The 12,452-nt window shown below is 39.4% G+C and overlaps 1 protein-coding gene across 1 annotated transcript in view; it reads left to right on the top strand.

The window, feature by feature from the left end:
- LOC144721148 (thrombospondin type-1 domain-containing protein 7A-like) overlaps positions 1-12,452 on the top strand; it is a 182,920-nt gene that overhangs the window by 150,461 nt on the left and 20,007 nt on the right. Inside the window, exons 15-16 of the mRNA XM_078598543.1 lie at positions 1,784-1,925; positions 4,033-4,148. Coding sequence (XP_078454669.1) covers positions 1,784-1,925; positions 4,033-4,148 — 258 coding nt within the window. The remainder of the gene's footprint in view (positions 1-1,783; positions 1,926-4,032; positions 4,149-12,452) is intronic.

Raw genomic sequence — 12,452 nt, forward strand, 5'->3', positions numbered from 1 at the left:
CTAAAATATACCTTACACGCTCAGTAAAAAAAAAACATCCCTTCAGTATTAAAATATAAATTACTAAATTATGAACTATCCTCTATCCTCTGTTGGGCGAAGGCCTCCCAACATTGTCACAATCCTTCACGATTTTCGTGACTCAACAATCGACTCAGCTCCTTCACGTGAGCTGATCTCGTTGCTCCATCTCCGTGGTTCACCTCATCTCAGGCGTGTTCCCTCCTTAATCTACTTAAAATCACAATGCTCGCCTCTCACGTCAACAATGGAGCGCGGAGGTGTGTGCGAGGTTTCAATAAAGAGCCCTGCTTAACTCGGAGGAATCCTGCCCATTTCCCGGACGTTAAAAAATGTACGGCATGGAAAGAGGGTGACTTTACGGCAGGATTCTTCGCATTAGAGTAAGATGCCATCAGCCATCACTTTGTGGGATGAGTCAGCGGAGAAGGGCAAATCCTGTCATGCTGACTTGTTATGGATTGCATTTTATATTTGAAATTTCTCATTTCCTGCAGCTTCTATTCAAACTTTATTGATAGATATAACTTTTCCCCCATTTGATTCTAATCAGTGAGCAGCAATAAAGTATGTCATTGTTAATGGAGATTTTCTATCAAAACTTTCTCCAGAAGTCCAACTATTCTGAAGGAAAGTAATTTTTATATTAAATTTAGTGAGTCTCTGCAAGACTATTTTTTTATTATTATTTTGCATTCAAAGTTCTAAACTGTCACCAGATGATAATTGTGCAAAGAGGAAAAATGTTGATCATAATTATGGACATTTTCAATACTATTAAAATGTTTGAAGACGGCATATCCACGTGTACGTGTGTTGTGCGTTGCAGTAGAGGATCCTGGGTAAGGAATACCCACGTGGACAGGAAGTTCCGTCTCCCCTGTATGGCTGAAAAAAAAATGTTGTTCTAATTTACACATTGGGAGACAGACTTCTTCTTGTACATTATTTGTATCCTTATGCGCATTTAGGTTCCGCATGTGGCCATACGAATATCATTATTTTTGTCCTGTAAATGTATGCATATTCTAAAATGCATGTGTATGTTTAAATCATGCATGTCTCCCAAGTGTTACATTGCTCCTGACGGCAGGTAAAAGTGAGAGTATTTTATTAAACCAAGTGAGAACTGAAGAGACCAGAATAATCTAATTTGCAAGAGTGCCCTGGGTCACAAAAATTACGAAAATAAATACTGTATACAGATTTGGCAAGGAAAAATTAAACAAAATCATAGCAGAATATCTGCGTTATGGATTAAATAAATACAAATACCGTACAAATATACAACAATGTTAAATAAAATAGCACTTTATATGTATGCATGTCATACATACAACATTTTTTGCATCGGACCTAGCCAGCCGGGCTAATCGGAGGCGCGGGGTAAGAACGACAAACTAAACACAAAAAGGAGTTCTAAAGACGTGAGTTTTCAAATTAGATTGACAAGTGCATAGCTCCAGTGGCTTCCTCATATCGCATGGAAGAGCGTTCCGGACGGCAGCAGAAGCGCATCCGAAAGCGCACGATGCGGTGACCGTCTTTGTTCGACGGTTAGCCAAAAAACCGCTGCCGCTCCGACGATGACCGGAGTTTGCATGACAGTTTGTGCTCCTCGACGAGATCACCAAGGTATTGTGACGTAAGTCGACTCGGTCATGTGACTTTGAAAACATTGATGTTAAAATCGAGCCGGAGTGGTGTGTGTGCACGCGCGTGTTTTTCCGCCTGAATGGGTTTTGTGTCCTCTCGAGTGCAGCCGTGCGACGTGGAGACGGTGCGGATTCGCTCGCGCTTCATACAGCGCATGCCGGCCGACGGCGAAACTTGCCCCGAGGACACAGAGTCCGAACACTGCGTGCTCAACCAAAACTGCTTTCACTACCGCTATAACCTCACTGGTAATAAACTATGAACTATTATCGAATTTTATATTTGACCAGGTACGAAGACCCACTGGGCTGCATAGCTCTCTTAATTCAGAAGCGACCTGGCCACAAATGATAGCTCGACGAAGTGGCTTGTCACGAAGAAATGTATAGCGGCCAAATACTCCCAACACAATCTGAAGGGAATGACTGGAGGACCAAAGAAAAATTCACACGACCATAGCGAGAGAGACATGCACACTCCAAATATACAAGCGTCAGGTTCGGGATCGAACCCACGACCTCCTGTATACCAGGCGACGTAGTTAACATCACGCCATCATGGCGCCCATCATGCTCATCATTGACCACTTACAGCTTTAACAAGAGCAGTGCAGACCACAATGCCTGCTGCATCCGTTGACAGTTGCCCATCTAACGCCACTGGCATTGGGAAATGAGATAATGGTGACATGCACAAGAATTAGCTAATGCTTTTTGCGCTTATGGTATAATTTTAATAGGACTAATTAAACACTTTTTTCAATTAAAAATTACTATTTCGTTTGAGGCTACTTTCTTCTAACATCAGTTCTTAAGAGCTACAAGATCATACGTCAATGAAGAATCATCTCCACGAGACATTTCATCATCATCAATGACCATGTTCATTCCACTGCTGGATAAAGACATCTCCAAGCCACCACCATTTCCACACATTCGGTTAACATGGTTGGCTATGTATGGTGTAAATGAAGTTAAACATACATACATACATTCTCGCAATCCTGTGATATATCAAAGCCACCTCGCATCTGCACATGAGTAAGATTTCATCGTACCCCCCCCCCCCCCCACTGTGGACAGAATCATGCTCATTATGGTCAAAAAAGTCAAATTTAAACCAGTGCATTCCTACCTTGAGCTAAGGAGGCTCATTAATATCAGGCGAACAAAGGTTAGAGCTGTGGAAGTTTGGACAAGTGCCCTGATGGCCTAAGACAGCAGTGACATTTGTTCCAGACATGGTGACATGAGGTAGAAAATCATCATACTGGAGCAGTATGTCATTTGTCATGTGGAACGGTCCATTACGACGGATGCACCTTTTTACAATCCGATTTGGAGCAGATCGGAGTACATGTACTGACATGTAATCATGCTCCCTTGAGGCATGAAATCAAATTTGAATGATTTCCATGACAGTTTAAAATTCAGTTCATCATGATCTACGCTGTTTTCTAGAATGTTCAAAAATTTCATCGTTGCATCATGAAACTAGTTGACACTTTTTAGGCAGCATCAGCACACAACTTGAATACACTGCTGCGTTTTATAACTTCCATTCTGGAAAAACCTTGTCCAAACATATGTAGTTACCGCTCAGTGGATGGAGTGTTTTGCAACGAGGAATCGATTATTTAAAATCTCCATAATTCAAATATTTAACTTAGATCCTTCATTGTTCGGCTTTTAAAAATAATTATGCAATATTACTTTGATGCAAAATGTAGCATGTAGACGATACAAGTCCAAGTAATATTATTGTAAGAAAAATAGAGGGTAAAAATTATATTTGTACTGCAGTTTCATGTTTACTATTGTGTTATGCACCAACATATGCAAGAGCAAACAGAGAGCTGGACTAAAAATACCTTTTGGATTTCTTCGCAATCAATTACATCAGGTTCCAAGATAGTTGTAAGAGCGGTACGACCATGGGTATGCACCTTCGATATACGTTTGTTGGCCAATATATTTGTTTTTCTAGATAGACGAAAGCAATAACTGTTATTGATATTTTCACGAATAGTGTACTCGTCCAAAAGTATCGCGGCAGTCACGCAAATATACGCATTCAAGTATGAAAAAAAGAATAGGCTTTACCCTTCCTGGCAATAAAACAGGTGTTAAGATGTTCAAACACCCAGATACTGTTTGCCAAGGAATCAAGTCTACATTAACCACACGTACTTGTAGTGAACGTGCAAACAAACATGCTCTGATAATATATGCATTGTCTTTGAAACTGAATAGCCTACGAATTCAACTTCGTGCGCACACACCCACGGTAGCTCTCCCGTGGACACATTATGACAGCGTTGCGCGGCGTGTGTTTTTGCCCATTGGTGGCCTGCAGAGTGGAGCACCTGCCAACTGAGTGAGCGCGCCGTGTGTGGACAGGGCAGCCGCACTCGCATGCTGGACTGCGTGCGGAGCGACAGCAAGTCTGTCGACCTCAAGCACTGCGAAGCCGTAAGTGCGTGTGTGTGTGTGCGCGTCGCCTGAGAGTCAAGGTTGCCAGGACGTTGCATCATAGGCAGGGGAAATAAATTTCGGAACCAACATGCTTTAAACATATTTATGTATACATTAAGTTGAAGCTGGAGCAGAGGTCGCAACCGGGTACCCGATACCCGTACCCTACCCGATACCTGGCTACCCGTACCCGGTCGGGTACGGGTACCCATTTGCGACCCTGGTGCGGCCGGGTACGGGTAAGGAAACAAAACCCGTTTGCGACCTTTGAGCTGGAGCCTTGGAATGTCTTGCTCACGCCACTGGTGGCAAAAGAGCTCCCACTACAGAGAGCTTAGAGCAGTGTTCTTCACTATAAGGCCCGTGGGCCACTGGCGGCCCCTGACGTGCGACCCCCGACAATAGACACCACGTGACAACACCCCCATCATCACCATCGTGCTGCTGTCAAACCCCCAATGGTGTCAAATGTGTGGCGGCCCTCACACTGATGATATCTTATGATGGCAAAAGTGGGCCCCCTCTGAAAATGTGCGCATTGTAGAGTATGTTCTCTACTCTTCCATGCTTGCCAAGGTGTGTTAGAAGAGGTGGGAATACCCCCACCACATATATATGTTTTACTAGGCATGTTTAATGAAGAAAAAATAAACTAATAGATATTGCTCTTTTTATTGTCAACACTTTCGCTTTGTCACTGGTTTTAGCACGGATATGCCTTTGATGTTACAGATTTACATCACCACCATATATCGCTGTTCACATGTGAGTCAAATTGAAGATGGCTGTAAAAGAGATAAATAGAAGCAAGCTTCCATATTCACATGCCATATGGGATGTGGGTATGCCAATTCTCCACAATGGTGTTCCATCTACATCTCCATTTGCTGAATATTGAAAGGCATTCATTGTTAATACCTTACATTACATGCACTTACATTTTTTTAATGCCGTACTTGAAAACGAAATTCTGCACGCACAGAGGCAGTCAGTTTGGTACAGTAGTCAATTCGGTAAATGTGATGTAAATACCACACACAGTTTGGCATTGAGCTTTCAGTTGCAATTGAAAGTGAGAAACATTATACCGTGAAATCTTGTTACGATGTTTGTGTGGGAATCCTACATTTGAATACTTTATAATTAAAATACGTTAACCTGAAATGACAATAAATATTCCAAGAAGAGGTGACACCAACAAGTGATGACAGAATGCTTTGTATGTTATTCGTCACATTGGTTATCATCTGTTTCCAACTTGTCAACGCTACTGGATAAAGAAAACACAATAATTTGTTTGTCTTGGCTTTTACGAACACATTCTGAGAAATTGAATGGACCCACATAGTGACTTGCACGGTGATGTTAAGGTTTAATATTTGTGGAGTAAAATTTCCTGGGATTTTTACCAAATTTGTTCATGTTAAGAGTAAGTTAATTTGATGAACGTTATAACAATACTCTTTGGTTCTTTCGGTAAAGTCGCGTAGGTATGAAATAAAATAAATCACGACGTTTCGGGCGCAACACAAGCGTCCGTCATCAGGTGGGAAAGTCATCAGGTGGGATAGCCTGATGACCGACGCTTGTGTTGCACCCGAAACGTCGTGATTTATTTTATTTTATACCCACGTGACTTTACCGAAAGAACCAAAGAGTATGGATTCCTGCAGTCACGAAAGCTTCAAATCGTTATAACAATGTTTCACATGTTTCAACTGTAAGCTTTTCACCCTCGACAGGAACTTAGCTGTGTGAAAATCAATCACCTTGTCCTAATCATAGGAGACTTGAAATGTTCACAATTTGTGTGAGTGGCAAGTCACCCTCCAGATTTGCTCATTTCGAATGATATTATGACAGGGTCATCGTAGCTGAATGTGTATGCCCCCCTCTTTTGGTCATTATGCTACCACAGGTGGTGAAGGAAAGTACAAAATATTCCTGCATTCTCCCTTGAGGGTTCTCGTTGTGTTCCTCTCTGGTTTATAATTGCTGGATACTGTTTCAGACTGACACGTAGCTATTTTAACAACAACAACAACGTCTTATTCATATTCACAATACTGCTGTGTGTGTCGCATGTCAATGCAATGATTGTTTGGAGGGAAGGGAGAGCATTTTTTGTTAAGTGTTCTACATTGTGGAAGGGCATATTTACGTGAGATTGGTGCACGTGGGCACCGATGCAAAAATCCACATGATGATCACAAAGGGCCATCATGTGGCCGAACAATTAGCTGCAGTAAACAATACATTTTACCTTCGTGAACTTACAAACAAGAACAAGATAATTGTTCAACTAGCCAGAAAAAGGAATCTTCTCAGTATCCTTAATTTAAGCAGGTGAGAGACCACTGGGATAATTCTTTATTTTGCAAGTGACAATTGGGATACCTTTATTGTGTAATAATGTTTTGTTATTGTATGGTATGCTCTTGTAAATTATGTTGCATGGTCTGTAATGTATTTAGCAGCTCTTAAACAAATTGCAATTGAATCTGCCTGCAACTACATTCTCATTATCTACATTTCTCAAATGTATTTATCTTTTTTCAAACTTTGACATTCACTTACTAATAAACTACAGCATTGTTAGACAATAAAAAAATAACTGAAGGGTATAAAAAGTGTTTAACAATCACATAATGAATTGCTCTTAAAGCTGATTCTATCTTGATTTACTCTCGAATGGATCCAGGTGTTGTGCATCTTTCTGTCCTTGAACAAGCAATGAATCTGATGTTTAAACACCATTAGGAAGCACATGGTTGATTTTTTTTGTCGTGTTATGAGAAGTGCTACAAATGTATCAATCACATTCTTGACATCTATGTTTAGGTGCGCATATCTTTGAATGTAAAGCTTTCCAGCGTTATGTTTTCTCTGTGAAATCAAACACACATTTTAAACATTTCCACAATGTGATAGCTTGAGAAGGGGGAGAGAGGGTATAGCTGCACAACAAAAAGACAGCCACTTCAACAAGTAGGCCCCATCATCAGCAGTACCCCGGATATGGAAAATGGCTGATGAGAGGTGAGCCTGGTGAAGCCGTAGCAACATGTCATCTGACTCCTCCAAAAGGCACGCTCACTTAACACGAAGGTTTTTGCAGCCAATTATTTTCATTCATAGTTGAGTTTATGGTTCGTCCATGTAATTATCTGATTGAATGTCTCATTAAGACCCTCCTCCATCCGATATAGCGGAAAAAAATGTCACGTGTCTATGCATACGTGACAATTATGTTTGTGTCAGCTCACCAGTAAGTTAAAGAATAAGTCTCAAAATAAAATTTAGCAATTAGATATCTTATTCATATATTTACCTGCCTACAATATTAATTACGTGTTCAGCAATTACACATCGTGATACATTTCCTTCAACTTAGCCGTGAGCTCATACGATAATTGCCACGCTAAACACTTGCATGCGTGACGATTTCATATAATGTCAGGTAGTAGAAGGTCTGGACGACACAAAGTTGGCAAGATTATTACATGGCCTGAAACAAAATCTAATATGAAACACGTTATTACTCGATGAGAACATGGTATATATGATATCACCTCTAAAAGACAAGTGAATAGCTCCAGGCATGTAAATTCACAATATATTGTACAATATTTTGTTATAATTTCATACCTGTCGACCCCAATCAGAAGTGATAAACACAAACAAATAGACAAAAAATGCCCGTATTGAAACGGCTGTACTCCGTATGGACCTAAAACATGAATTTCCCTGGGTAAGCCGTATGGGTTGATACGGTATGTAATTCATGTTTTATTTGCTTTATGTGTTATATGTTGTTATCGTCCTTGTTTATTATTAGTAACATTATCAACTGAGACTGTGAGTAGGAATGCACAAATTATTTTACCCCAGCTATGATTACAGGCAGGTTTAATTACACATGAAGAAATGTATATTAGTGTGTACTGTTTTACATCAGAATATAAATATATGCCTATTGTGAATAAGTCAGTGGTTAGATATTTGTAAACTTTTTAAACACACACAGTGGAAAGTCGTAATAATAGTGATTCCCATTTTCAATATTACATTAAAACTTGATCATGCAAATTCAACTTTAATTAAATTTGCCTTATTACAATAATGATTCAAATTTTAATTTGCACTCCTTCAAATTTGCTGCATTATTAATAAAGGTTCATAATTTTGCCTGACTAACTAATGCAACATCCATGCTGAGTTGAAAGCTGACTTCCAGCAGATCCTAAATGACGCATGAAGGTAAATTGAACAAAGTGCAAACTGATGTGAACCTTTCAAGTGCTCTGGTGTTTTGCAAAGTAAATATAGTCATGAAGGCTTGGCCATCACCTCCGATAATCACCCAGAAATGTCTGTCCGTCCCGCGCGTGACGTCACTCCACACGAGGCCCACCAACCCGCGTGACGTTACTCCACATGAGGCCCACCCCCCTCATTAATATTCATGAGCGGGTGGATTTTTACACCAACGCAAAGGAAGGTCGAGCTGAATTAAATAATTTATTACGCAAAGTCGCTTCAAATATGACGTAGTGACGGTAAAAAATAAATCTACGCAGCACAGTGCTACATCCGTGCGTGACGTCACTGCAAAAGAGCCCCCCCCCCTCTTCATTAATATTGATGCACGAGTGGAAATTTACACGAACGCACAAGAATGTCGTGCACTCCACATGCCGCACCCCTCCCCTCATTAATAATCATGAGCGGGTGACGTCACTCCACATGCCGCACCCCTCCCCAATAACCATTAGCGGGTGACGTCACTCCACATGGGGCAACCCCCCCCCCCTCATTAATAATCATGAGCTGAACAATTTTTCTATTGAATATTTCAGATTTACTGCAATATACATCCGTCCTTGGACGGGCAAAAAAGCTAGTTACTAATTAATGCCATAGCAGGATAGCTATAATTACCGTTCAGACATCAGCTTTATTAAACTATTTCTGTGACACCGTTATTGTGTGCCTAAACGCCACCAAATTCATCATCTTAAATATAAGCATGACATATAGTCGTATTATAGTCTCCATCAATAGTGTCATTGAATCAATTGGGAAAGAACGATGGCAAAGTGGTTTGTGGACTTATGACGTAAAACCAACGACCTGAGTTCGGGTCCCAGTCATGGCTAGCATCAGTGGTGAATGATATTTAAACCAGTTCCGCGTATCCCCTTTAATAACCCACACTGACCATTCCGGTAAAATAGGGTAAACCAACTCCAATGACTGGTAATTTGAAACTGCTAATTAATTGCAAACAACAGCCATCATGCATCTATAATTTTATCCAGAGTAAGTAAATGATTGGTAATGTGTTTTCTCAAATGCAACATTTTATTTGGTGCCTGTTTTTTAAACAGACAAGGTATCCGAGAAATATAATTTATTTAAATGAGGCATTAAAACACTTAATTTTAATAACTGATACTGTACAAGTTTACAGTTTTAAAACAATGACATTATTCAATAACTGGATGGGCAGGGTTCTACAGGTGAATCAAACTTTTTTCAAATGTCCAAAGTGTGTATATTTGTTATGTTATGTCCCCAAAATCAAGCTAGCGTTTCATAACGATATGAAACCGGCATGTTGCCATTTGCTTAGTGGTAGAATAACAATTATTATCGCTTTTGTACTTCCAAAATAGATCACCGTGTATTTTGAATACTTTGTACACATTGACAGGCTTGCAGAAAGCTATGTATCCACCTTTAATCATGTGAACATAGGATACTAGCCTTTTGCCCGTCCTAGGACGGAAGCTGTAATATTAAAGATGTACTATTTTTAGGAATTGTTGCACATAAATACAAAAATTTTACTTAAAAAAGGTTTTCCCTGCAGTTGGCTATCCTTGATGAACACTTTGATCCGCTGAGGATTTTTAGATCTAGACAGAGCCACGTACAACTGTCCATGGGAAAATACGGGTTCATTGAGATAAATACCCACATTTTCAAAAGTCTGACCCTGCGACTTGTTGATCGTCATCGCATACGCAGGAATTATCGGAATTTGTCGTCGTTTCAGTACGAAAGGAAGAGTGACGTGACTTGGAGCTAGGTCGATTCTCGGGATGAAGACGATTTCGCCTCGGTTGCATTCCGACACAATCTCTGCGGTGATGAAGTTATCTTGTAACGATTTGACCATCAAACGCGTTCCATTGCAAAGACCGTTCTTCGGGTTCAGATTTCGCAGCAGCATGATGATAACGACTGTCTTCAGTGCCAATGTGTGTGCCAATGTGTGTGGCAATGTGTGTGCCAATGTGTGTGCCAATGTGTGTGGCAATGTGTGTGCCAATGTGTGTGCCAATGTGTGTGGCAATGTGTGTGCCAATGTGTGTGGCAATGTGTGTGCCAATGTGTGTGGCGGCATTCCTGAAGATCGTGGAAAAATTCTGGAGGGTAATTAAATGCGTCCTCAGGATCTTCCAACACGATCGAGTCAGAGCTGTAATAATTTGAGCACGGCAATTTTAAAATAGCAAACAATATCTGTCTCAAAATAAGTTGAATAAACACTTCACGTAACTTTAGCACTGCTTTGAACTCACCTGAAGCTTTGAACTGACAAATGTTTCTTCCCCGATGGACGATTGATAGCGAAGAGTAAAGAAAGTAGACTGCTGATACTGTCAGAAGTAAGTTTTTAATTATAAAAAGACCAAACATAACCATTAAAGTTACAAAAACATTTATCAGAGTACTATTGTATCTTGTGTAAATTTAATGGCAGTGAATCTTGCACAACACGATGTCATAAAACACGTAACTTCATGTCACTGTAGCACTGTATTTAACTCACCTTAAATTAGTTCTAAATCACTGCTCTGATACTTTTTTTTCTTCTGCTTTCACTCGCTGGGGTTGTAATAAATTTGAATTCGATACAATATCTGGAAAATCACGGAGACATTTATATATTTTATCATAATTTAGAAGCAAAAATTTGACTTATCTTTTGTTTCAAGTGCTGAAGAAATAAATAAAGATACCAAAACCACTTTGTTGCTGCGTAGAATAATTTATTTGATAAAATGTCAGTAAAGAAACGTAAAATTTTAAGCGAATTTGCGTAAAAAATGTTTCTCCGCTCGACCTGGGGGAGTGTAAAAATCCACCCGCTCATGATTATTAATGAGGGTGGGGGGGGCCTCTTTAGCAGTGACGTCACGCACGGATGTAGAAATGTGCTGCGTAGATTTATTTTTGACCATCACTTTCTGTAAAGAAACGTCACATTTGAAGCGACTTTGCGAAAAAAATATTTTCGCTCGACCTTCCGCGTGAGTGTAAAATTGATTATTTGATTATTAATGACGGGGGTGGGGGTGTGGCATGTGGAGTGACGTCACGCGCGTTACACACATTTATGGGCTATTATAGTAGCAACATCTGTGGTTGTTTTACTCACTATTCTACTAATTTGACTGTATTGGAATAGAATAAAATGTACGCCCTGGTGTTTCAATGCATATTCATGAGATGCAATTAAGAGTAAGTAGAACATAATTCTATTGCAAATACTTAAAGTTTCTTTGTCGAACCGAACTATATATTTCAGAAAATTGTAATGTGCCTGAATTAACATCATACTTCAACTTTTGAGGGGGTTTAATATTGTACTTACAAATGTGTACTGCTAAATTCATTGCAATAATCAGCGATCCTTAAGTAGCTTGTGTAAATCCTAATGCCTTTAGGGCAATGCAGTTATCATCTGAACACATCAAGGAAACGTTTGAGGTTCGTTAATATATTACAACCTTCATATTTGAAATTATGAAGATTTAACAATTAAAATATAAAATGTAGCTGAATTTCCTTGTAGAGATAATAACTCGGCAGACACATTTTCTTTTTTACTTTGCCAATCCGTATGAAGTTCAATGTTTGCCTTGATGACATTAAAAACACAACAATTATGTGTAATCAACAAAGACAAAAGTAATTAAGATTAGCTTCATTCATATACACTAAATATAATTATTGTAGTAATTGTCATATTAAATAGCTTTTTTTTCTTTTTACAAAATCACATTTACACAAAACTTGCTGTTTCCCAACGACATCAGTACCTAATTCAATGTACAAAGTATGCCAATGATTGCATACCTTCCATAAAAGCAAATGGATGTTGTATTTTCTGAAACAATTTAAACATCACACATGATGTATAATCACAAACATGTTTGTTGTTGTTGTCGCAAATATGACTTGCACCATGTAACACATTCTGCATTAAAAATATGACTCTTAGTTGAG

This window comes from Lampetra planeri, chromosome 10 (assembly GCF_965212315.1).
Source record: "Lampetra planeri chromosome 10, kcLamPlan1.2.h2, whole genome shotgun sequence".
NCBI lineage: Eukaryota > Metazoa > Chordata > Hyperoartia > Petromyzontiformes > Petromyzontidae > Lampetra > Lampetra planeri.